At 61.2% G+C, this 25,949-nt stretch overlaps 1 protein-coding gene across 3 annotated transcripts; it reads left to right on the forward strand.

The window, feature by feature from the left end:
- Positions 1-1,271: 1,271 nt before the first annotated feature.
- On the forward strand, positions 1,272-25,777 carry TEAD3 (TEA domain transcription factor 3). Of its 3 annotated transcripts, XM_040085343.2 has the most exons (14): positions 1,272-1,343; positions 12,609-12,862; positions 15,644-15,708; positions 17,408-17,470; positions 17,602-17,664; positions 20,216-20,227; positions 20,571-20,708; positions 20,897-20,940; positions 21,044-21,105; positions 21,425-21,558; positions 21,669-21,842; positions 22,028-22,168; positions 22,370-22,522; positions 23,054-25,777. In XM_040085343.2, the coding sequence occupies exons 2-14, from the start codon at positions 12,727-12,729 to the stop codon at positions 23,165-23,167; spliced, it is 1,299 nt and encodes a 432-aa protein (XP_039941277.1). In that variant the 5' UTR covers positions 1,272-1,343; positions 12,609-12,726; the 3' UTR covers positions 23,168-25,777. The 3 variants fall into 3 exon arrangements, with proteins under 3 accessions (XP_039941277.1, XP_039941279.1, XP_039941278.1); XM_040085345.2 differs by lacking the exon at positions 17,602-17,664; XM_040085344.2 differs by lacking the exon at positions 17,408-17,470.
- The last annotated feature ends 172 nt before the right edge of the window (positions 25,778-25,949 follow it).

Here is a 25,949-nt window from a genome sequence, read left to right on the forward strand (position 1 = left end):
TTTATGAATCACACACAATTGCTGAATGCGCTGGATGCTTCAGAGCCTGTCACTTCACGGGCTGAAGCATTGGCTGTCTTGTCCCAAAACGCTCGAACACAACCGAGCTCACGATGAAAATTAGAAAAATATGTTTCTAGAAGGAATGGGATGCAAAGAACGTCCCTACTCCGATCAGGGCGCCCAGAGGGTTCCTCACCCCGGATTCGTCTCTGGGGGTTTTGGGTACCGTGGCGCTGGCCTGCGGTGTGTGCTGGCCCCGTGGCCAGGGGCACTGGGGGCTTTGCCCCTTTTGGGGCTGCAGTTCCTGATGGCCAGGCTGGGTCGTGGCCAGGGGCTCGTACGTGATCTGCTTGCTGTGGCTTAGCACATTACCACCCATCAGCTCACCCAGAGGAAGTGACCACGGCCTGGATCCTGGCTGAAATCCCGACAGCACAGGCTGAAATCCCCATCCTGGGCACCACGGCGTGGGTGTCCGGGAGAAACGGGGAATCTGCAGATTGGCGAAGGGCAGGAGACTGAGTGTGTGTGTGTGAGGATGAGGAGGGGGATGAAGGTGTTTGGAGGGGAATGAAGATGTCAGGATGGGAAGGAAGAGGATGAAGATGCGTGGCAGGGCATAACGGTGTGAAGAGGACAATGAAAATGTGTGGAAGAGGATGGAGGAGAGCACAGGGATGGCGGTGAGTGGAGCGGGGCGGGAATGAAGAGCGAGATGAAGTTGAGCACAGAGGGCGATGAAGATGAGCAGAAGGGGATGAAGGTGTGCACGGGTGACCCTGGCTGGCTGCGGACGGGACAGGACAAGACGGGACAGCAGCACCTTCATGCCCTCGCCCAAGGCCGCATCCCATGGCCGCTTCCCGGGAACGCTGGAGGGAGAAGGAGGAAGAGGAGGAAGATGAGGAAGGCTCACAGAGGGCGCTCCCATAGCTCGGGCCGGGCCGAGCCGTACTCCAGGGTTGCCTTTCCCCAAAGAAGAAAAACCTCCCTGCGTAAGGGAAGTCCCGCGTCCCCGCTGCCCCGACGGGGAGGTCGGGAGGGTCGGGCGGGAGGAAGGGCCGGGAAAAGGAGGAGGAGGAGGAGGTGGAGGAGGAGGTGGAGAAGGAGGTTAGGGGAGGAGGAGGAGGCCCGGCCCGGCCCCGCCGCCTCCTGATTGACTCCCAACTTTCCGCTCCTCCCTCGCATAAACTTTCCCGTCCCTGCGCCTGGCTCCGTGCGCGGACCCGCCGCGCTCCCCGCATTCCTGCCGCCCGCCCCGGCCCGGCCCGGCCCCGGCCCCGCTCCGGCCCCGCTCCCGGCACCCGCGGCCGGCCCAGCCCCTCCGGAGCACGGAGCAGGTAAGCGCTCGCCGGGAAGAGACTCCCAACCCCCCTTCCTCCGCCTCCTCCTCCTCCTCCTCCAGCCCCTCCTTCCTCCCGGCCCGCAGCCTTGCACCGAGCCCCGGCGGATGGCGGGGGGCGGCGGGGTCGCGCCGGCCCCGGTGGCCCCGCAGCCGGCAGCTCGGTGCCTCCCCCCGGGGCTGCCCCCGACGGGGTGTGTGCGTGGGGGGGGGAGGGCACAGCCGGGCTGTTTTCGCTCCCCCCCGTCGGTTCTCCGGGCTCCCGCCCCGTCGGGGCTGCGCTGCCCCCGCAGCGGTTCCCCGCCGAGTCCCCCCGCGGCGCATCCCCGGGGTGACAAAGGGGCCTTGTGCCCGCACGTCGGGAGCGTTCGGGGCGGGCGCCGGAGGTTACGGGCAGGGATCGCCCGCCCCGGCCGAAGCCCCGCGGGGAAGCGGCGCGGGAGGGTCGCGGTTGAGGTGCGGGGTCACCCGCGTGTCACGCTACATGTGTGTCACACGCATGTAGGGGATGACCATGCACTGACTGTATGCTAAACACTTTGTGCCTCGTCATAGGGGTGCTTTGCTAACAAGGCGGCAATTAGATGTATAATTTTCAGCAGTGTGTCATCTTTATTATTATTATTATTATTTTATTTTTACACCCTCCTTGGGTTTGGTGTTGTTTTGTTGTTTTGGTTTTTTTTTTTTTTTTTCCCCTTAACCCCCTTGGAAGGAAAATACGGCCGAGCCCTCGCAGAGCCACCCGCCTCCAACCCCCCGAAACTGCTCAGGCCCTGCACAACGCATTTCGCTTCTACTGACTGAGGGAAAAAAAAAACCCCAATTTGGGGAGAAACCAGCTGGAATTGATACCAGTGGCCCTGCTGGTGTGGCGGGCACCCTGCAGCTGCTCGCTGCTTTTGGGTGGTCAGCACGGGGTGGCAGGGGGAAAGGCGAAGGCAGCGTTTTTGGGCGGTTTTGGTGCTTTGCAGGGAGCCGGGACAAGCCGGGCTGGGCGATGGTCCCATCAGCGAAGCGATAATCTCCTGTGTCAGGCACGCCGGGGTATTTTGGGCTCCGGCATCCTCTGTCCCCTCCTATCGCTTTACCCCGCGCGGGTACGTGCGTGTCGTGAGTCAGGGCATTGGCAGTGCCCGGCCGCCCTGGGGGGCCCAGCCAGCCAGGCTGCCAACCTCCCCCCGGCGCTGGAGCGCTCGTGATGCTGAGGGGAGGATTGGGGTTCGCCAGGCTGATGCGCCCCCCATGCACCCACTGGTGCTGGGGCCTCTGTGGCCTCACAGCCCGCACCCCTTGGCGATCATTTCCCCCAAGAATGCGAGGAAGAGGGTCCCCAAAGCCGGTGAGGGGTGAGGGCTGGCCAAGGTCACTCAGTGGTGAAGCCAGGAGAGAAACGGGTAGGGGGAGTGGGACCCTGGTGACAGGGCAGGGGATGGTCACTGTGGCAATGCCCCAGCACTTCCCCACCAGAGAGGGTGAGCATGACTGTCCCATGGGGAGAGGGCACTGGGTTTGACCCTGTTTGGGTGTTACAGGGTCAACATTCCCATGGGAGCAGGCTGCAGTTGGTTGTGGGGTGAGCAGCTCCTCCTCACAGCTGTGTGACACAGGGGGACATTGCCACCCCCTGCCACCTCCCCACCATGGGCATGTGGCTGGCACCACACTGGCTTTTCTGACAGGAATAACCCTCTGAAAGCAGCGGGCCCAGCCACCTTCTGTAAATGGCACCCAGGTATTTCAAGGAGCCTCGTCCTGCCTGAGGTGACTGCAACATCAGGGTACAGCTCGGGGTAGGGGGGATGTTTCTACCGGCACATTTTGTACAGCGTAACTCTCCAGCAGTCATCCCACCTCTAAAATCCCTTTGCTGCAAAGCAGAATCCTCCAGGTCCATCAACAAAAGGGACTTGCATCCATTTGCCATGGCACGCGGTGGCTGTTTATCACGATATCACAAACAGCATCTCCTTTTAATCGCCATTTAATCCCCATCTCGCCACCACCAAGTGGCTTGGGAGGTGAGTCCCGGTGGCCCTGGCGCTGTGCCGAAGGAAGGAGCCTTTTCCCAGCGGTGCGTGAGCAGGTCATGGCACTGAGGAGGTGGGGGTGGCAGCGGTAATCAGCTATAATTAATGTATTAAAAAGCAAGTAACCGCGCAGCTGCCATCAAACACACAGAGAGCACGAGGCTGGTGGCAGGTGAGCTCGGTGGTGAGGCTGGGTTCAGGCACGCAGCAGCCAGAAAGGGCATAAATGGGCAATTTTGGGCCGTTGATGGGGGGAGAAATGTGTTTTCCTGCATTAGTATCTCTTCTTCTGTCTTGGGAGTGGAAAATGGAAGGGAAGAGGGGAGAAGGGGCAGCAAAGCCCAAACCAGGGGTGCTGATGGGATTGGTGTGACAAGAGCCGTCCCGAGGCTCTTCGTGAGGTTGGAATCTCTCCATCCATCACTGAACTGAACGGGTTCTTTCCAAAAAACATCCCATCTCTAGGAGCTTCCCTCTCTCATTAAATCCTTGATGGCTACGGCAGGGGGCTGGCGGGAGAGCCGCAGTGTTTACATCACCTCGAGCGCCGTGGGTGGATGGGATACGAACGCCTACCCTTGATTTTGGGAGCTTCCATCCCCGGGGGATTTGCCGAGCGGCCTGGCCGTGCCCTGACTTCCTCAGCTGTTTGTCCAAGGTTTTATTTGGGGTGGGGGCCAGGCCGGGAGCCGCGGCGGCCGAGCCCAGGCACCTGCGTGTTGTGGTTGGGGCAGACACCTGAAGCGCATGGGCGTTCGCTATTGCCACCATCACGTGGCGACTTATGAAATGTTTTTTTGGAGGGAGGGAGGGAAGGTAATGATGGGGTGAGCCGGCGGGGCCATGCCCCGCACCAGCCTGCAGCGGGCACGCGGCAGGAGCGGCCCCCCCCCGCGCGATAACGCACGTCCGGATCCTGCTGCGGGTCTGGGCATGCTGCTGCAGCTCCCGCTGCTTCAGTTTTCCCCGCCTGCGGAACGGGAGCGAGGGGCCCCGGGAGGAACCTCCTCGTGGGGCCGGTCAGCCGCTCGCCGCCCGCGCCGGTGGGAGCAGAGGGTCATGCGGTGCTGGTGCCATTTTGGGCTCCCCGTGCAGCTCGTGGCGGAGTTTTCTGGTGAGCACGTGTGGCCGAGCGCTATGGAGGTGACAGGCCGAGAACCCCACGGTCTCGTTGTGGGGTTGGCAGTTGGTGGCCTGGTGGTGACAGCGTTCACACGGGGCTCTGCTGTACCTGCGGGCAAAGGATTTGAGGAAATACTGCTGGCACGAGGCACGTCCCACCCTGGCAGCACGAATCCCGATGGAACTCGTCCCCCCATCCCGTCCCGAACAGATGCGATGCTCCAGTGCCCCGTTATGCTGCCATGGGACCACGGCAGCACCGAACCCCGGCGTGCCCACCGCTCCCAGCGGGGCAGCGGCTGTGTCACAGGCTGTGCTGGGTCTCTGCTCTGTAAAGCCCACCCCGAGCTCACCCTCCTGCGAGCCAGAGGCTCCGAGGTGACTGCGGGAAGCGCTGGCTGGAGGGTGGCAGGCGAGGTGTGAGTGATGGAGGAGGCTGCTCCATCCCCTTCCCCCTTTGCTGCCGGGGGGATCGGGACGGACCCGGAGCGTGTGCTGGCAGGGCTCCCCGGGCTGCGGGGGGTGGCCGGGGAGGGGACAGCAGGGCTGCAGCTAATTTTAGGAGGTGGGCAGAGCCTCCTGGGAAGCAGCCGGCTGGAGGGAGGTGTCGCACTCGCACCGAGAGCGAGCCCCGGCTGCCCCTGGCTCTGAAGATGCTGCCGTGAGCTGGCGAGGGGGCCCTGCGCTGGCAGCCCTGTTCCGTGCCCTGAGAGAAGCGCCGTGCCCCCGCGGGTGCCCCGGCTGCTGGAGGGGCGGTGAGTCCGGGGAAACACACGGGGGCAAAGCCCCGGATTCCCGGCCCGCGTTACCCAGGAGGCGGGAGAGCCCCGCGCAGCTCCGTGCCTCAGTTTCGCCGTGACCGTCTCGCCGGCGTTCCCCCGGCGGAGCGCGGTGGAGGCAGGAAGGCTGGCCGGGCTCGGGGATCCTCGCCTGCGAGCGCCAAGCCTTATTATTTCCCCACAACTGTCTCCTCCTCGCTCCTCGTAAAATTAGATCCAGCTGTTCACAATAGCCACTAACTTCTCTCCGGAAGATGTTCAAAGTTTACAGACGCGGGTGCGTGGAGGATGGGCTGCCGTTCCCATGCCAGCTCCTCGCCGCCCGCCCTTCCCCCAGAGGCAGCCGGCTCCTGCCTCCCCCCCGCCGGCTTAGGCAATTCGGGTTTAGGAAGAAGCACACCCGCACGCAGGCATGCGAGCTCCCGACCCAGCCGAGCGTCGGGTTTTTATTAGCAGGGAGATCTGGGTGCTTCACAGCCCGGGAGAGAAGCTCTGCTCCGAGACCCCGCTTTTCCCCCGCCCGGCTTTGTGCCCGCGCGCTTGGCGGATGAGTCGGGCTGGGTTCTGCTTTTCGCGCCCGCCAGCACCTGTGCCCAGCTGTGGCATGAGTTTGGGCTGCAGGTTTTGCGTGGGGTGGCTGCTGTGTGCCCCGGCAGCCTTGTCTGGGTGGCACTGCGGAGCCGCCAGGGTCCGGCTGTGCTGTTGGGACATCAGTGTGCTGGGCACGGGTCTAACACACGGTGCTGGGCTCTCTGGCACTCTTGGGCCACGCTCCTCGCTGGAGCGCCTTCTTTTACCAAAAATACTGCCTTCATGTATTTTTAGCAATTTTCTTCCCCAAGGATTCCAGAGCAATTTTTCAATCTGCGGGAGCTGGAGCCGCTGTGCCCGTCTCCAGCTCTGGGCTCGGGCAGTGGCAGGAGATGCTGGGAGAAGGCGATGAGCTGCCACGGGCTCCCAGCACGCTCCTGGCATGCACAAGGATTTGCTCGCTGGGACTGTCTGGGGTGGTGGCAGGAAAATGGTGCTAAATCAAATTATCCCTTTCTGGGAATAAGTCACTGATGGGGTTTGTGCAGGGCAGGCTGTACCTGCCGTCGCAGGTCCTGCAGGACCTCAGCTGAGCACTGCTTCGAGATTCTGAGCTCATTCCAGGAGGGCAGGGAAGCTTGTCCCCCTCACAGGGGTGACAGTGTCCAGGTGACAGTGCTGTGTCCCGTTCTGTGCCAGACTCTGGCAGCCAGGAACATCTCCGTGTCTTGGCTGGGCTGGTAATGCCTGATAGCCGGTGTCTCAGGAGCTGATCCCCCCCAGCCAGCTCTCACAGCCCCGTCCCAGGGGGTTTCTCTGGCTGGGAGCTGTGAGTGTGGCAGTCGGCGCTAACCCTGGTGCCACAGCGCGGGCAGTGGGCACAGCTGCTGCCTGGGCAGGCTTGGGTTTCACGGGGGTGGAAGCAGCTGGGGGCAGGTGTGAAATTCATTGCAGCCTTCCTCCTCCTCCTCCTCCTCCTCCTCCTCCTCCTCCTCCTTCTCCTTCTCCTCCTCCTCCTCCTCCTCCTCCTTCTCCTCGCCTGGTAGGGTCCCCTGGGAGACGTTCTCCCTGGCCCTGCTGTAATGGCATAAAATGGGGTCAGCAGCGCCTGGAGCCCGTCTGTGGAGGCGTTTCTCCTCCCAGGAGCAGGACAGAGGGCTGGTGGGGTCCCTGGGACGCCTGGCTGGCCCCAGTGGTAGGACACCGTCCCAGGCAGGCACAGAACTGCCTGACCCAGGCTTCCCTGATGCTCCCCTGACACCAGGGACCCTTGGCTTCCCCTTGGGACAAGCCAGGAGTCCCCGAGGACTCAGGACTCGTTGGCCGCTCTGAGCTCATCCACGTGGGATGTTGAGGAGAACACATCCTGGGATGGATGTGTTTTGGCGAATTCAGCAGTCCCCGGTGGGTGCTGTGCCCAGCACTGGCTGTGCCATGGGCCACCAGCACTTGGGGGTGTCACGGGACAGCATGGGGGTGGCCCATCCCCAGCAGGCAACTCCAACCCTGTTGTTTCCATCCAGCTCGTTTCATAACACAGAGAGCAATTAATGCTCTAAAAGCTTTCTATTTATGCGCTGCTGGGTGAAACGCCCCGTCCTGGCTGGGCAGGGCAGCGTAATTGGGCCAGGGAGGCACGCCGGGTTACAGTGTCCGTCTGTCCTCTGCCCTCGGGTCCTGAGCCTGAAGACTCGAGCAAAACCGGCTCAGGTCCTCCAGAAGCCGAAACCCAGCTGTGCCACCCTGCCAGGGCTGGGGAAGGGGAGGGGATGGAGGGGTCGGTTTGGATGCCCACGATTCCACCGTTAGGAGGGAGCTGTGCCCTGGGTTTGCCCTCGTCCCCTTCCTCCTCTCTGCCCCAAATATTCTGGGAGCAAATCGCTCACATTTTCTCTTTGTTCATCCACAGTCCCCGGGATGAGAGGTTTGAGCATCCCTCGATCTCGACCTGGGCCAGGACCAGCCACATCCCTGCCAGCTGGAGGCTCAGGGCTCTGCTGGGAGCTAGGGGCCCCTTGGCTGTTGGGGTCCAGCTGGAGCTGGGGGGCACGGGGAGCCTGGGGCAGCCCTGGCAGTTCTTCAGACCCTGGTGGGATGCTGCCACGTGGCTTCCTGCGGTTTCCTCACTCCGATTGCTTCCTGAGCCGCCCGCCAAGCCGGAAGGGACAGGAAGTGATAGAGGGGAGGAAATTAGTTGGGCTGTCTCACGGGCAGCTGGCCCGGAGCACTGGGGGCTCTGCCACCCTCTGAGTCCCCACACCGTGCCAGGGGACCCTTCAGAGAGGACGTGGCCAGTCAGGAGGCGCAAACCTGGGTGGGAGAGAGCAGGGTGGCCACCCTTCCCTGCAGGAGCCGGGGAATCCCTCACGGCAGCCTGAGCTGTTTGGAAGAGGAGCGCAATGTAAACAAAGCTCCTCTCGCCGCCCTCCTGCCGCGCCTGGCCGCTGCCACCCGCCCCGGTGAGCTCCGGCCGTCCCTGGGGCAGCCATGTGCCAGCCAGGATGGTGTTTCCCTGCGGGAATGGGGCACGGTGTTCCCAAAGGGTCCCCGGGCAAGGTGCCAGGGACGTGAGGCTCCTGTGAAGAGCTGCAGGGTTTTCCTTGGCACAGCCAAGAGCATCCTGCTCCGTGCGCTGTGGTGGGCACGGCAGCATCTTCTCTGGTGTGTTGTGGTCTTGCTGGTGTCCCCCAGGAGCTCCACAGCTTTTGGGTTTCCTTTGAGGGGCTCTGCAGGGCTGGTGACCGTGTGGGCAGCATTCCCCTCGGCCGTGTCACCAGGTGGGGAGAGGCAGGAGCAGGGACACGGCCCCCAGCCAGCACTTCCCTGCCTGAACTGAGGGGAGTTACCTGCCTACAAATCACTGCCCGTGTCAGGGCCCCAGCTGTCCTCTCACTGAGCCCCAGTGTGCCAGGACACGCAGGAGCTGGGCTGCCCTGGAGCCTGAGCTGTGAGGTCTCACAGAGCAGACCCTGGCAGGGGCTGCATGCCCAGCACTAGAGAGGATGGGGGTTCGTGTCCCCCTCACCTGCAGAGTGTGGCTGCCATCGGTCAGGGTGACAGCAGCTGGCTGTCACAGCAGCCACAGGGCTGGCGCAGGCGGCACTGAGCCGGTGTGAGGCTGAGCTGCTCTGTGCTGCTCCTGCCCGGGCTTGTCATGAACTTTTATCCTTTTGCCGTGGGGTCTGGGTGCAGGGGGGAGGGAGAAGGGCTGGATTGCCCTGGGCCCCCTCCATGGGGAGGGGGATGGAGCCAGGATGCAGCTGGACCCCCTCGCCCTGTCTTTGCAGGGTTCTTTGCCTCCCCAGTGTCCCCAGCACTTTTGCAGAGTCTTTTTGTCCCAATGTCCCCTGCCATGGGCTGGGGTAACCCCAGGTCAGAAGGGATCCTTGGGGCTGCTCTGCCCCACACCTTGTCCCTCGGAATAATGCCAGCTGGGGACGTGCTGTGCTGCAATCCCCCTCGTGAAGCGAATGCTGGTGACCATGCCCTTCAATCCAGGTGGTTTGAGGAGATGCTGTGACAACAGCCACCACCACCCCTGTCCCAGTTTGGGCGGGACACGAGGGTTTGGGGCAGTGCAAGGGCTGCTGGGGCTGTGCCTCATGGTGCACCAGATGGGATGATGCTTTTGGGGCTGACCGTGCTGGGGAAGAGGGATATGCTGTCGCCCAGGTGGGCAGCTTGGGTCAGGGGTGAGGGCTGGGTGCATGGGGGCATTGTGGGGGTGAGGGGCACCTCTGCCCGTGTCACAATGTCCCCGTGCTCCCGGCCCCAGGTGCTCTCCCCTGTGCCCTGACCCGATCCCTATCGCAGCTGGTTCTGCTGGATCCAGCAGCGCCTTGCTCCTACCTTTTGACACTCACAGGGTGCCCACGGTGCTTCTGTGTCTCCAGACGCTGCCTCCAAAGTATCTCCTTCCCTCACCCGCCACAAAGCACCCATCTCTCAGGCACCCTTCCCTCTTTGCACCCCCCCTTTGCTTTTGCAGGGTTTAAGGATGTTTCCTGTAGCTTTAGCGGGGTCCCCAAGCAGCTCTCCCAGCAGGGATCTGCCTGCAGCCCCGCTCCCTGCTCAAGCCCCGGGTTTCTCTCACGTCCCCCACACGTGGTGCTGGAGCTCTGGGAGCTGCGGGAACACCATCCCAGTCTCCTGAGCAGCCTTGACCTCGCAGGGAGATAAGGGCTGCCCTGGAGGCATCCTCCCTTGCCTGCTGTGGGCACCGCGTCCACTGGGGGACCTCACAAGGGTGCAGCCCCCTCCGTCACCCTCCAGAGCTGTGCGCTGGAGTGGGTGTCCCCCACAAATTCAGGGTGTGAGGAGCGAGTGAGCTGGAAGTGGGGCCGCCCTCCTGGCGTGGGTGTCAGTGACCATCCCCTCTCGTGGGTGGTGAGCATCCTCAGAGGAGGCGAGCATCCCCTGCGGGTGTGGGGCAGCGGTCCCGGGATCCCCAAACCCTGCAGAGATGCTGTGCTGCGGGAAGGGGTGGTCATCCCACCCTGCTCCCCGGGGAGCAGCTGCGAGGCAGGAGCCGGTGACATTTTCTGGCAGGTCCGGTCCCTTTCCCTGCCCCGAGCAGGTCTGGCCGCGGTCTCCGCAGGCCGTCCAGCCGTGCCGGTTCCCTAATTGCTGCTGTTGTTGGTGTTTTGTAAGGGCAGGGTGGAGCGGCACTCGGCCGTGCCTTGCGTCAGCGCGGTGCATGCACCCTCCCTCCAGGAAATCCAATGTCTTCGCCTGGCCAAAAGCAGGTTCGGTGGAGGAGGAGAAGGAGGAGGAGCTGCTTCCTCGCACCTTGGCCGGGGCCCCAGCATCACCCTCCCGCCTCTCCCAGAAAAGGCTGGGCTGGGATTTCCCTGCTGGAGGGGGGCTGGGGACCTCCAAGGGAGGGGGATGCGTGTGTCACAGGCAGGGTGTGGGGTCAGGGGGACACGTGTGTCACAGGCAGGGTGTGGGGTCAGGGGGACACGTGTGTCACAGGCAGGGTGTGGGGTCAGGGGGACACGTGTGTCACAGGCAGGGTGTGGGGTCAGCTGTCACCCTGCCTGTGCAGGCAGCGCCTGGCACGGTGACCCAGGGCACTGGGCACGCTGCCCGCGCTGGTGCAGCCAGCCCCGTGGTTTTGCTCTCAGCCCTAGAGCTTCTCCCTTGGTCCCCAAAGCACCCATCAGCCGGGGAGGGCAGGGGGTCTGGTGAGCCCCTGTATAGTCACCTCCAGCACCAGCTCCTGGGGCTTTTCCCTGTTTGGGTGAGCTGGTGGCAGCCCTGCGGTGCTGTGGGGTCCTGGGCTGGCGCCAGGCTGCAGGGTCCCTGACCACAGGGGTACCGTGAGACTGGGGGGCTCCTGAGCTGCCACAGGGCTGCTGTGGGGTCTGAGACCATGGAAGTTTTTGGGGCTGCAGGGTCTTGGGCTGCTGCAGAAGCTGAGGGTCTCTCCGTGAGGTTCCCCCGTGTCTGGGGGTGCTGTGAAGCAGCCAGGGCTCAGCACTGAGGCAGCTGCACCCCAGTGGAGGATCCCACCTGGAAACAGAGCCCTGATGCTCTCACTGGGCTGCAGAGGGGAGCGAGGGTCCCGCTGGGCCCATCCCCATGTGCCACCCTCACCTGGTCCCGGTGTTCCCCCGCCCTGCCATCCCCAACACCCTGCAAGGTTTGGAGCCTGCCTCCCTGCCCCACGGAGCCCCCCGCAGCAGGCACAGCCGGGGTGCCGCTGGCCCGGCCGGCACCGCTGCCGCCATCCCTCCCTTGGCCGGCTGGCTCGATCCTACAATCCAGTTCTCCTTATTTGGCCACAGTGCTCAGCAAGAGGGGGAGCTGCGGCAGGGGGGACGCGGGCAGGGACGGGCGGCGGGACCGGAGGGGCTGACATCACATCACGACGAGGGAGAGAGAGAGGGATGGGGGGGCTAAGTTTCTTTTTTTATAAAAGGAAAAAAAAAAAAAAAAAAAAAAAAAAGAAAGAGGCAGCAAGGCCTCGCAGCGCACTTGAGCCAGCGGGCTCAGCAGTTCCTTTAAAAGGAGATGTCTGTGCCGGAGACCTTTGTACACTCCCAGCCCATCCGGGAAGAGCGGCGGCGCAGGAGACACCTCTCCGCTCCCACCGCCGGCAGCTGCCGCCAAACATGTTATTGCAAAACACTGAAACGCTGCACTGGGAGCTGGGCAAGAGGAGGAGGAAGAGGAGGAGGATTGAAGGCTCCCCAGCATCACCCACCAGCTGGGGAGGGCCCGGGGCCCCAACTGAGCATCCTCAGGGTGGGGGGACCACTCCTGGTGCCAGGGGAAGGGCTGCTGGACGGCTCCGGCCACCTGGTTCCCATTAGTGGGGTCTGGCTCAGCATCTCCCTTCAAATCCCAGCTCTGCCTTTGCCAGGCATGGTGGAGCTGGGATTTTGGGGCCTAGGGGTGTTTTTTGGGCCAGCTTGCCCAAAGAGGCGGCTGTTTGGCAGTGGGTACTGGTGCAGGGTCAGGGTTCCCAGGCTGTCACCCTGTCCCCGAGGTGTCAGCCATAAACACCGTCTGCCCAAGTTCCTTGTATGGGTAATACAGTAGCCGGGGCAGTTTCCTTCCCAAACTTTATTTGGGTGGATCCTGGGTGGTCACTTGTGACTTGAGTTTGGGGGAACTCATAGAAATCACGCTCTGCCCCCAGGGAAAGCCTGTTTGTTTGTTTGATGCCCTACAATGAGATGCTGCTCTGGGTGCAAGTGAGAACAGGGCAAAGGCCAGGAACAGACGTAGCAGCCTGCTGTCACTGCACCCCAGCAAGGGTCTCTGGCTCTGACAGGTGTCCCCTGTGTCCTGCAGGTTGTCGTGTATCCGTGGGGGCTCAGGGTCGGAGCCCAGAGCAGCCAGCACCATAGCGTCCAACAGCTGGAACGCCAGCGGCAGCCCTGGGGAGGGGCGGGAAGATGGCCAGGACGGCATGGACAAGAGTCTGGACAATGATGCCGAGGGTGTGTGGAGTCCAGACATCGAGCAGAGCTTCCAGGAGGCGCTGGCGATCTACCCACCGTGCGGCCGGAGGAAAATCATCCTCTCAGACGAGGGCAAGATGTACGGTGAGTGTCGGGGGCAGGATGGGGGCAGCGGGCAAAGGCAGGGGGGCAGGACGGGCTGGCCAGGGCTGAACTGAAACCTCCTGCCCCAAACCCACGCTGGGGCATCGCCCTGGAGCATCCTCCAACCCCGAAAGCGGCCGGCTCGGGTTCATCCTGGAGCTGGAGCGGGGAGGTGGCAGTGACCTGCGTCCGTCCCCTCCCTCTGCGCCGGCTCTCCCTCCCGCTCCCTCCCTCTCTCGGCCCTGCCGGACCGACTGGTTTGGTGAAGCCGTCGGGCAGGGAGCGGGCGCGGGACTGCGGGGCCGGGGCAGCCCCAGCCCTCCTGCTCCCGTGTGCCTCCGCATCCCTCCCCACACCTTCCCCAACCGGACCTGGTGGCCGGAGCGCCCTGTGGCAAGGGTCACTCACCCACCCTGAGCCACCTGCGCTCAGCTCAGGTTTTGGTGACTTCATGGGTGGCAGCGGGGCTGGCCAGCCCCACTGGGGTGATGATTTTGGAGGTGTCAGCCTCGTTTTCGGTGTCTCCCAAAACTCCCTATCCCTGCCAGGGAAGGGACTGGTTCCTCCTCCCCTGCACACCCTGTGATGTCACCTCCAAGGGCCAGTGACCTCAGAGGCTGCCATATTACCAGCCCCCTGTGGTGACGATGGGACCAGGGCTGGCATCTCTATCCCCAGCCTCCAAAACACACCTGCCCAGGATGCTGCTGTCACAGCAGCTGCTCCCCCAGTGCCAGAAGAGGGGGGCAAAAGTGACGAGGCTTTATGGACAGCGCCGTGCCACTGTCCCCACAGCCATGGCAGCTCCCTGTGCCACCCCATTTGCCAGGGCCCCCAACCCATGGCGTCAGGGCTGGTGGAGGAGCGGGCTGAGGGGGCGGCAGGGGAGCCCAGGGCTTCCCAAGCGTATGCATTTTTTGGATTTCTCCGGGAATAGCTGAAGTGCCGCCGGGAGCCTGGCCCTTCCAAGCACGCCCCAACCGGTTTTTCCAGCCTTTCAGAGACATCTGGCAGCTGCTTAAAGAGGCAGCAGCCCCTGCCGGCCTTTCATCTCCCCCCACCTTCCCCAGTGCCTCCCCACCGGGACCCCTGGGACCCCTGGCTGGCATTACCGAGCGTGCCAGGGGCACAGGCAGCACAGGCAATGCAGCACAGCGGTGTGCCAGTGCCTCTGCCCTCCTTCACCACCCTCTTTTTGGGGGGTTCCACGGGTGCCCATGGCCGTGCCAGCCCCTGCCACACTGGTGCCAGTGCCTGGGGGTGGCAAAGCAAGGTGGGAGCTGGGGGGCCAGCACCCAGCAGGGGCACACTGGGCCTTGCTGGGCTCGGCTCTGGACGGGTTATTTTTAACCCAGCCTGTCCAACTGGTTCACGTGGTGGTGTCAGGGGAGAGGAATTTGGGGAATGTGGTAATTTGGAGGAGGACGTGCCCTCTCGGAGGCAATGGCACATGGCACGGTCCAGATGAATCACAGGGAAAGGGACAAGGGACAGGGCACGTGGGCACAGGGGTGGCTGTGAGGGTGCAGCCCTGGGCATGCTGTGAGGCAGGATGGGTGCAGGAGATGCTGGGCGCTAGGGCTGGCACTGGCTCACCGAGGCACCCACATTTCTTTCCTGTATTTTTCCCCCATGTTTCTTTCCCACGGGCAGGGTGTGGAGGAGCAGAGGATGGGATTCAGGAGCAGGGCGTGCAAAAGGGGGATTTTGAAGGTTGTACCCCCAAAATGGGGCTCAGCAGTGGGTGTCACCTCACCTGGGCTTGAAGGACACCCTTTAAGACCTGGCCCCTGCTAGGTGCTAACGAGGGAGCCAGCACGGGCTGGGAATTGTGCTTCAGGGTGACACCAGGGTGCCGTGCCGGCCGTGCAAGGGGTACCCCCACCGTCACCCACCCCCAGCTCCTGCCTGGCGCTGGCACCCCAAGGGGCAGCTGTCTCTGCGTGGCACCTGGCCCTGTCTGTCCCCATGTGCCTGTCCCCCCAGCAGAGCCCAGTTGCTGTGGGGCTGGGAGGGGGCCAATGGGGTGGGGGAGTGTATATGTGGGGGGGGTGGTTTGGGTTTGGTGTTTTTGGATTTTTTTTTTTTTTTTAAGGGATTTTTTTTTTATTCTTTTAAAGCCGAAACCCGCTCCAAGGGCATTTCGACAAGTTCCAACCGCGACCATCTGGTCCATTAAAATAAATCTGGCGTGCCTGGCTGCCCCCGTGCGCGGGGGGCGCGGGGGGGCGGCGGCGGGGGCCGGGGCCGGGAGAAGAAAGCTCCCAGCTGCTCTGACGTTTGAACGTAGATTGGCCACAGCTGGCCCCCGAAATGTGGCGCAAAAGCAACTTCTGCTTCGAATTAGACCGGGACGTTAGGAAATACTGGTGGAAAGGCCAGCACGGCTTGCGAACGGGGTGCCCGGAGCGCGGCGGGGGCGGCGGCCCGGGACCCCCGCGGGCACGGCTGCCCAGGGTGGGTTCGGTGGCTCTGCTGAGGGGGCTCCGGCTGGGTTTTGGGGGGCTCTGCGGTTTGAGGCACCGCTGTGGCGGGGGTCCCTGGTGCCTGTCACCCCGCGGTAGGGCAGCGCTGGGGGGGGGGGGCGGTGCCCTGCCCTGGCACCCCGCTGTCGCCGAGATCGCCCCGACACTGTCGCGACAGCGCCACCTCCTGGCAGCGCCTCCCTCGTCAGGCCGGGGGGGTTTTGGGGTTTGGGGATTTGGGGGTTTGGGGACTTTGGGGTTTTGGGGTTTGTGACGCCCCTCGTCTGCCGGGGCTGATGCCAGGCTCTGCCCGCAGGTCGTAACGAGCTGATCGCCCGCTACATCAAGCTGCGAACGGGGAAGACACGGACGAGGAAGCAGGTGAGGCGTTGCTCTGCTTTTTCTCCTAGGGTGGGCTGGGAGGCGGTGCCGGGTAAGCCCGAGGGGGAGCGGGTGTCCGGCTGCATCGCTCGTCCTCCGTGTCCCCTCCTTGAGCCACCGCTGCTGCCAGCAGGTGCCCCCGTCTGCGAGGAGCTTCGCCTGAGAGCGCAAACCCCCTGGGGTTCCCCCTGTCCCAGGATGCCTTGGAATTGGGGGTGTGGGGGCAGGCAGCCCTCAGACTCTGTGCAGGCAGTGTTTGTGCGTCTGTGTGTGCCTGCACGGGTCTCTTTGCTGCGCCTCTGGACCTGGGGACTGTTCCTCTCTCTGCCCCTTGCCAGGCTTTATGCCACTTGTGCCAGGTGCTGCAGCAGACACTCCAAACCCCACAGGCTGAGAGCGAGGCATCCCCATCCCAGCCAGGGATCCAGGGACCGGCTGTGTGGAGCTGTGGTGCTGGTCCTGGCGGGGCTGGAGGTACCACAGAGCCCTTGCCCTGCTCTCACCGCCCTGCCTGGCTGGATGCTGGGGCAGGCAGGGATGCAGGCAGAGCACAGGCAGGGATGCCAGCAGGGCAGGAGCACACAGAGTCACTGCAAGCCCTTGCTTCACCAGAGCTGTCTGAGGAGTGGGCTGCTGCAGCCCTCGATGGGACGTGTCCCTTTGTCATGTGGCTCTTCCCTCCTCTCATGGTGGCCCCCTGCCAGGAGCCAGGCCACCCGTCCTGGCAGAGCTCATGGCCTTGGATGCTTGAGAACATCTCCCATCACAGGGAGATGCTTGGGTTTGGGACACTTATTCTGGGGCACAAGTCCCCACGAGAGAGAGACTCTGGTCCCCCGACCTGCAGAGATCATTCCTCCAGGACTTGTGCTGAAAGGAGCAGGACCAGGGTCTGGTCGCTGGTTTTGTGTTCAGAGCAGTGCCAAGCAGCGCTTCATTTCTGGCTTAAAGACTTAACTGGGCCCCCCTCCATGGGGGAAGGATCGATGCTCTGGGGGAACTCGGGAAAGGCATGGAGAGAGCACCCCTGGCACTGATCCCTCTGTGTGCAGTTGTCTCCTGGACAGCCTGGTGTCTCCTCCTGGACAGCCTGGCACTGGTGGGTGCAGCTCCTTGCCAAATCAGCCCTGAAGCCCTGTGGGTGCATGGACGCCCACCCTTCCTGTGGATGTGCCTTTACTGCCTGGACATCAGCCCCTTTTCTTTAGATCTTGCTCTTACAGGGGCCTGGACACAAAACCCCCAACCTTTCTCACCTTTCCCACGTGCAAAACCATCAGGAGCCCTGGGGCAATGTGCCAGTCCCTCCTGGACCCACAGACCCCACCGAGTAACCCGGGGCACCTCAAACGTGCCAGGCTGTGTCATCAACTTCTGCTGCTCACAGGGGCTGGCAGGGTCTGTCTGTCTGTCCGTCTGTCCCCGAGAGGTGCTAAATGGGGACGCCCTCAACTGCAGCAAGGAGCTTCACCCCAGCCTGGGGTGGGCACAAACCAGCATCAACCAGCACCGGGGTGCCCCACAACTTTCCTTCCTGCAGCTCTTGGCGGGTGCAGGACCCTGAGCGTCTCCAGGAGCAGCCGGAGCTCTGCCCCGTGTCCGCGCACTCCCTCCCCCGGGGGCAGCGTCCCGCCCTGCAGGGGGAACGTATCTTCACGCTCTCTGTGTTTTCCTTTCCGAACGGCGTGGCGGGCGCTAGGTGTCCAGCCACATACAGGTTCTAGCTCGGAAGAAGGTGCGGGAGTACCAGGTTGGCATCAAGGTACGTTGGCGCCCTTGCCCAGGTGTCCGCGGCGGTGTCTCTGTGAGCATGGGCAGCCCCTCTCCTTCCTCCTCCTTTCCTCTGGTTGACGGCTCTGCTGTTCCCCCTCTCCTTCTGCTCTCTCTCTGCAGGTCTCTAGCCACTTGCAGGTTCTTGCCCGACGGAAATCTCGTGAGATTCAGTCCAAGCTGAAGGTACGCCCTGCCTCGCCTGGCCCCCGCCTGCTGACGACTAATGCACTCGGCTCTGCGGTGTGCTGCTTGCTTTCCTGTTTTACCTTCTCTCTTTTTTTGGTGATTTTTTTTTTTTCTTCCCCCTCACTTGGCTCCTTGGATCAGATGGTTTTTACAGGCGTTGTTGTGGGATGCCCAGAGGGAAGTGCAAGGAGGGGCAGCAGAGCCCTTCTCTTTCCTCCAGGAGGGTGAGTGTGGGTGCCAAATCGCCTCTTTGCATCCAGGCAAGGACTCTGCCAGGGGGAGACGTGGGTTTAAACCCTCCTCTGGTGATGCATGAGGGCTGCCCCCACTTTTGGGCCATCAGGAGGTCTCCCACAAGCAGAAGGGTCCCCCAGGGCAGCCAGTGAGGCAAAGTGAGGTTCAGGCATGGTCTGCAAAGACCCACTCCCCTCCACCACGGAGACCTGACCCAGCTCAGGGCAGGTGCTGGTGCAGGAGCAGGAGCAGGAGGGTCCCAGGGGTCCCTGCAGGCTGCCAGCCCAGAGGTTTGTGATGCACCAGGGTGTGAGCACAGCCCAGGGACAGCCCAGGGATGAGAGTGGCAGCAGGTCCAGCTGGGGCCGTGCTCCTGGGGATGGGGACACAGTGCCAGGAGCCAAGGGAGCCAAGTGAGAAAAAAAATGGATCATTCTCTCTCTCTTTTCTGGTTGGCTTTTCTTTTCTTCTTTCCTTCTTTCCTACCTCCTAACTAGAGCCCAACTAACGTTTCCATAACTGTTCCCACCCAGCTTTGTGGTGGCAGTGGGGAGGGTGATGATGGGGGGCATGGGCAGGACTGGGGCCATCACCAAGGGACCAAGCCCTGCTTGGGTGGGACCCACATGATGCGAGGTGAGGGACAGAGAGGTCCCCACTGCACAGCCACCCTCTGGGGCCAGCCAGCTCCTGCGATGTGCCTCAGTTAATCTCTGCACTGTCTCACCAGGGTAGCTCCAGGGGTGATTTGCTGCCTTGCTGTGTGAGTGGGGGCCCAGAAAATCTTTCAGCCTGCCGACCTTGAGATCCCGCGAGCATCACCAGCTCCCCCTGTCCTGGGTGCTGTGTCCATCTCCAGCAGTGGAGGCCACTGTCAGGGCACTGTCAGAGCTGGAGCACTTTCAATCTCAAGGCTGTAACAAACTCCAGCTCCTGCTGCCTGGGAGCTCACCAAGATGTGTCCCCCAAAGTCCTTCAGCAGGGACCCCAGTGCCCCATGAGCCAGGAGGGCTCCCACAGCCAGACGGGTTTGGTCTGCTGGGAGAAGCCAGGAGGGAGCAGCTGACACTTATTTTGGGATGCTCCTTTGGCTTTGTATGTCTTAAACCCAGTCTCCAGCCCCAAGAGGGACAGCCAGGGCAGTGAGGGGGGCAGCAGGGTCAACAGCAGCAGAAGCCTTTACAAAAATAAAATAAAATAAAATAATAAAATAAAATATAAAATCAATTCTGTCCTTGCCACATGGCACAGTGCAGAGCAAGGGGGAGTTGGAGGCAGGATTGACCCCAGGGGTCCATGGCTGTGCTCTCCATCCCCGGCCATGCTGCCTGCAGGATTCTGGCACGGAGCAGCCAGGGCAGAGATCCCCCTGAACAATACTCAGAGGATACAGAACATCCCTTCCCAAGGGCAGGCAGCCCCCTGCCCTCACCCAGCACTGTCCTGTGGGATGAAGACACTTCCCTGAGCAGTAGCTGTGTTTTTGAGCCGCAGTCACGAGCAGTATCTGTGGTTTTGAGCTGCAGTCATGTGCGTGTTCGTGCTCCCGGCATGTGGCTGCACGCCCGCCCTCCTGCCCTGCCCCAGGTGAAAATAAATGAAGCATTGATCCCTGGGGAAGGTTCAGAGGGAAAGCAGAGGGTGTGCACTGGGACCAGCATGAACGTGTCCTAGCGGAGGAGCAGCCCTGCTCCGGGCAAGACCTGGGAGCCCCGGAGCTCCTGCCCTGCGACCTTTGGAGCAAAAGGAAAAACAACTGATCTCGTCTGTCAGTGCACACACAGCACGGGGGGGTTGTGCTCGGGGTTTTCCTTGCAGTGCCTGGGGGGGAGTTGGTGCCCACGTCCCAGGGCATCCCAGCAGCTCTTCCTCTGCGCGCCCTGGCCGCGGGCACTGGGGGGCCTCTGAGGAGGCTGTAGAGGATATTAAAAAGCCAAGAAAGGCACAGACCTGGCTCACCACAGTAACCTCTTAAAAGGGTGGCTGGGGGCCTTTGGCATCCCATTGCTGGTGGGATTAAGCCTGGACATCCGTGGCCACCACGTGTATCCCCTGGGGACAGGGGCTTCACTCCCCACGCCGGGCTGTGGTGCTGAGCCAGGGTGGGGAACACCCAGCTGTGCTGGTTTCAACTGGGGCAGAGTGAATTCTCTTCACAGCACTTCGCAGCCACCCCATGCCCGTGCTGTGGAGAGAATTAACTCTGCCCCAGCTGACACCAGCACCAACTTAGGGGAGGTGTACAGAGCACTCAAACGCTCCCATGACACTCTAACCTTTTTCTTTTTTTTTTCCCCCTTTCTTTTGCGGACAGGCCATGAACTTGGTAAGTTGGGTTTGAGTCTGAAATTCCTTTTGTTCCCCGTTGAATTATACTCTCTCCAGCGGAGGGGATAAAAACCCTTCCCATCCCCGGGGGGGAGTGGGAGCGCAGCAGTGGGGAGGGGGCATTTTCCAGACGCATCAGCTTTTGCCCAGAGGATATTGGCAAGCTTCAAGTGTTAATTAACGTTTGAGAGGGGATGGGGGGATCCCTCTGCCTCGGTCCCCGGTCCCTCAGCTGGGCTGTGGGATTGGCTTTGCAAAACCCGTCAGGCACGCTCGGGTGGAGGGAGCTCAGTCTGCCCCTGTAACCCCCGCTTCCCTCCTGTGCCCCCTTTTCCCCTCAGGACCAGGTCTCGAAGGATAAGGCTCTGCAGAGCATGGCTTCCATGTCCTCGGCGCAGATTGTGTCGGCCAGCGTCCTGCAGAACAAGCTCAGCCCTCCCCCTCCTCTTCCTCAGGCCGTCTTCTCTGCTGCCCCCAGGGTGAGGACATGGGGACACCCCGGGGTGGGGGGACACCGTGAGCCGCACACGGGGCAGGGGGTGTCCAACAGCCGCTCTCAGCTGTGCTGGCAGTGCAGGGCTCCCTGCTGCTTGCAGCAGGTGAGGAGGGAGATGTTGGAGCGGGGAGAGTCAGAAGCCACTGACGCTTCCCTGTGCTGTTTTCCCAGTTTTGGAGTGGGCCTATCCCAGGACAGCCTGGACCCTCTCAGGAGTAAGTACAGACCCCTCCACACCCAGCACCAGCAGGACCCCGCCTTGGCAAGGGGCTGGGGCATCCTGGGTTTGGTAACCTGATGATGCTTTTTCCTTTCCAGCATTAAACCGTTTGCACAACCAGCTTACCCCATCCAGCCACCCATGCCTCCATCACTAGCCAGTAAGTCACGTCCTTACCCCCTTGGAGGGAACCCCGTGTCCCTGCCAGGTCATACTTGTCCTCTATCCCCTCCCACACATGGTGCCACCCACCTGTGTCTCCTCCCCAGCTCTACCTGGGGAAAAGCCTGGGTTTAAATCCAGCAAAAAGCTCCACAGTGAGCAGGACTGTGCTGCTCCCAGCTGGGTTCCCCCAGTCCCTTTCCACCCAGCACATCCCACGTTTTAACCAGCCAGCTCTGGGAGGGCCGGGGGTGCAGGGGGGGCTCACCCCAGTTCCTGGCTGCCCCTCCACCCCCATGTCGCTCCCCCTGCCCCAGGTTACGAGCCCTTGGCTCCGCTCCCGCCAGCTGCCTCGGCCGTGCCGGTCTGGCAGGACCGCACCATCGCCTCCACCAAGCTCCGGCTCCTCGAGTACTCCGCCTTCATGGAGGTGCCCCGGGATGCCGAAACGGTAACGCTCCCCTCCGCCCGCCCGGGATGGCGCCCGTCCGTCCCCGTGCCTGGTGGCACCTTGCTCTTGCCTGACCTGTCCCGCTGCTGTCCCCACCCCGCTCCCTACAGTACAGCAAACACCTCTTCGTGCACATCGGCCAGACGAACCCCTCGTACAGCGACCCGCTGCTGGAGGCCGTGGACATCCGCCAGATCTACGACAAGTTTCCTGAGAAGAAAGGTGGCCTCAAGGAGCTCTATGAGCGTGGGCCCCAGAACTCCTTCTTTCTCGTCAAGTTTTGGGTACGCTGCTGGCAGGGTTAGGGTGGGCAGGGGCCAGCTCGAGCTGCGGGCTCGTTGTGGGTCGGGCGCTCGGCTGGCAGAGTAGGAGCATCCTGGGCAGCTGTGAGAGCTGGTGTCCCTTGTCCCCATGGAGAGCTGGGTGTGGTGGTGCCTCATGGAACCCTCTCGCCCTCTCCTCCCTCCAGGCGGATCTGAACAGCACGATCCAGGACGGGCCAGGGACCTTCTACGGCGTCAGCAGCCAGTACAGCAGTGCAGAGAACATGACCATCACCGTCTCCACCAAGGTGTGCTCCTTTGGGAAGCAGGTCGTGGAGAAGGTGGAGGTGAGTTCCATGCCCCACTGCACGGGGAAGGGGCCGGGGTTGATCCGCGGCGGGTCCTGGGGTGGAGAAAGTCCCAGAGCTGGGTGTAGGACACACGGGTGCCTGTGCCACGTTTATGGGTGGAGCGGAGAGGACATTGCCGTGTCCCAGTTGGCCACCACCCCCCATGGGACAGCTGCTGAGCCTGGCTGTCCCCTGCAGACGGAGTATGCACGGCTGGAGAACGGCCGGTTCGTCTACCGCATCCACCGGTCTCCCATGTGCGAGTACATGATCAACTTCATCCACAAACTCAAGCACCTCCCGGAGAAGTACATGATGAACAGTGTCCTGGAGAATTTCACCATCCTGCAGGTACCTCCCCTCCTTTTCCAGGGGGTGTGTCCCACCAGGAGCGTGGAGCCCGCACTTGCATCCACCCCGCTGGCTCCACATAGACCTGGCTGTGCCTGAGCCCCTGAATTCCAGGGAGCAGATCCTGGTGGTACAAAGTGGCTGTGCCCAGGCCTGGACAAGTCTACCAGATAACGGGGAGAAAAATTTTCATGGTGTGGCTAAACTGGCTGTGCCTGAATTCACTTCACCAAATAATCTGCAGCAGTTTTTGGTGGTGCAAATGCAGTGGCTGGGCCTGAGCCAACGCAGCCTCCCCCAAACAAAATTTTGGTGGTGCAGTTCGGGCTGCCCCTGAGCCTGTGCAACGTCCCCAAAACTGGGTGGTAAATCTTGATGGTGCAGTTAAACTGGCCTGTGTGACCCCACAAATAATGGCTAGCAAATCTTTTCGTGGTGTGAAGTGGCTGTGCCTGAGCCCATGAAACCCCCCCAGGTAAGAACACTGCCCACGGGCACAGCCCTCCCCTAACACGCTCTGCTCTGCTGCAGGTTGTTACGAACAGGGATACCCAGGAAACCTTGCTCTGCATTGCCTTTGTTTTCGAGGTCTCCACCAGCGAGCACGGCGCCCAGCACCACGTGTACAAGTTGGTCAAGGACTAGGGGCCCTTGGGGACAGGCAGGGCACGAGGAGCGTGCAGGGGAGGGAGGAGGCCGTGCAGAAAAGCCACCCGTGCCTGTTGCCTTGTGAGAAGTCATTTGAAGACAGGAGGAGAAGGAGGAGGAAGAAAAACGATAGCCAAAAAAAGACTGACATGTGATCGCAAATGTTTTCTACTTAGGAACAGTTTCTTTCTTTATTTTTTTTTTTTCTTTTTTCTTTTTTTTTTTTTTTTAATAAATAAATAAAATTACCAAAAAAAAAGAAAGAAAAAAAAGAAAAAAAAGAAAAAAAAAAGGAAAAAAAAAAAAAAAAAAAGAAGAATGGGAAAGGAAGCGTAGGGAGAAAGAAAACCCACATCTGGCGCTGGAGAGGGAGAGACCAGCCCTCGGTGTTGCTGATGAAGGCCAGGATGCCACCAGCAGCAGCAGCGGGATGCCAGAGCAGGGAGCGACCCCTCCTCTCACCCCAGCCTCGCTCAGAAGCGCCCCGGTCCTGAGAGGAGAAGAGAGGAGAGGAGAGGAGCGAGCACTGACGCTCAGGAGGATGTAGCACCGTGCCAGGTCTGAAACTGATTGGCATGGCAGCCACAGCGGCACTGGCACCGCGTGGCACAGCCCAGGGGACGTGGGGACGGACGGGCAGCGCAGGGTGGAGGACGGGGACACTGCCACCTCCCCTGGGATGCTCCTTCTCCCTGCCCAGCTGGGGCACTGGGAACCAGTGGCAGTGAAGGCATGAGGGCATTGACAATGCAAACCGTGGGGTTTTATGGCTCCTTTTTTTCTCCTTTTTTTTTTTTAATGAAAGTGCTTTTTTAATACTTTTTTTAAAAGACACCGTGCTCGTAATCAGGCTGATCGCCCTCCGCAGTGACCAGGTGCTCCCCTCCCACCCTGCACGGGAAGCGCCCTGTTTAGGGAAAAGTTTGGGATGTCTCCATCCCTGGCTGGGTTTTGTGGGGATTCCCTGAGCTCTGCGTGCGCTTTCAGGAATTGCACTCGGGGGTGGCCCAGGCTCAGTGTCCCCACTGAGGAGTCATGAGTGGAGAGCAGTGAGGGCAGATTCCCCTGATTCATTTTGTATATGTACATTTCCCTTGTTTCTTTTTTTTTTGTTTTTTTTTTTTTTTTCGTTCCTTCACCTTTTTTTCCCTTTTTTTTTCTGCGATGACTGTTCCAAACTGCTCCGTCCTCTCTCCTGCATCCTGTGGGAAGTGGCCGGGGAGGTGACTTGTGCAGGGAAAAAACATATTGAGCAATGCAGAGCCAAGCTGTCAGTGGGCAGAGTTTGGGACGGAGAGGACAGAGAGGGGACAGAGAACAGGAGGGGTGCCAGGATAAGGGACTGGGTCAGCTCGGAGGTATTTTTGTGGCTGCAGCCCAAAGTAAGCCGAGGCAGAGTGCCCGGTCCTGAGGCTGTGACTGCAAGGGCAGAGTCTGGGGAAAGCAACCCCAGGGTTCAGGAGGGTCACAGAGGGACAGAGGTGGCGGGGAGCAGCGTGGCAGGAGGCTGGCAGGGGGACTGAGAGCCCGAGGTGGCCAGGTCTGGATGTGTTTCTCAGGTAGGCAGGGGAGTGAAGGCAGTGGGAAGGAGGGCAGGAGTGTTTTGAGGGGCACTGCAGCCCCTTGGGGAGGGGGACAGGGCAGGTTTAGGCTCAGTGTTGCCAGTGCAAGGAGCAGGAACAGCCCCAGAGCTCAGGAAAGCGCCTTGGCTGCCACTTTGATGCCGTGTGCCGTGTGAGGCAGGGGGACTTCGACCTCCTGCCGCTGGGAAGAGCCACCCATCCCTGTGGGAAGGGGCAGAGCCACCCCAGCCCCGTGCCAGGCCCAGGGCTCAGTGGTGGGACTGGACTGAGGTGGCTGCTGTGAGCAGGGCAGACGGAGCAGGGGGGAAAGGGAGAGGGAAGAATCCAAGGCCAGGCACTGGCATACCATGCCAGGGCTGTGCTGGGACTCTCTGGCCAAGTTCTCATATGTAGCATGTTTGTTTGTTGTTTTGTAGACTTTTTTTTTTTTTTTTTCCCCCTTCTTCTGTTTCACTCACTGATCTAAAACTCTGGGAATGAAAACTCAAAACTCCCTCACCATTAACCACAGGCGTGCCCCGCTCCCAGCCCCGATGGGGGACGAAGCTCTTTGTTAACTGGACCGGTTTGTGCCTCCATCCCTCCCTCCCCTCTGCCTGCACCCAGCCCAGGGCTCACACTGCACCCCACGCACACAGACTGGTGCCCCCAGCAGCCCTGGCTGGGGTTTAGTCGTCATCCCAGAGACACTTTCTCAACTCCCCCAGCCCCTCCGTTCTCCTCCAGTGTATTTATGAATTTCACATGAAGTACTGTTTTATTTTTTTAAAGACTTTGTAAAGCTTACCAGGGTTACAATCACCATTTTTAGAGCTGCGTCAGTCCACAATGTTAAAAATCCATTTTTTTTTATGTATTATATTTTTTGTGTAATTTTTTTTTTTAATCCAGCTGTGATGGGTTGTATCATATATTTGTTGTGTTTACTGTATCTGTCCAACTTTAAAGAGAGGAGACTGTGGAGCTCCGAGAAAACTACGGTCTGCTGAAAAAAAAAAGAAAAAAAATTAAAATTATTTGTTCATGGGTTGGCTCAAGCAGTTCTGAAGTTCCTCTTTTATTTCTTGGGATTTTCTTCAACACCCAGGACTATGAGAGCTGCCAAGTCGGGTAACGCTTCTCCCGGGACCCCGATTCTGGGTACCAGGATGCCGCATCCAGCTGTGTTGTGCTCTAATTTGCATCACTGCCGCAGG

This window comes from Hirundo rustica, chromosome 24 (assembly GCF_015227805.2).
Source record: "Hirundo rustica isolate bHirRus1 chromosome 24, bHirRus1.pri.v3, whole genome shotgun sequence".
Classification (NCBI taxonomy): Eukaryota; Metazoa; Chordata; class Aves; order Passeriformes; family Hirundinidae; genus Hirundo; species Hirundo rustica.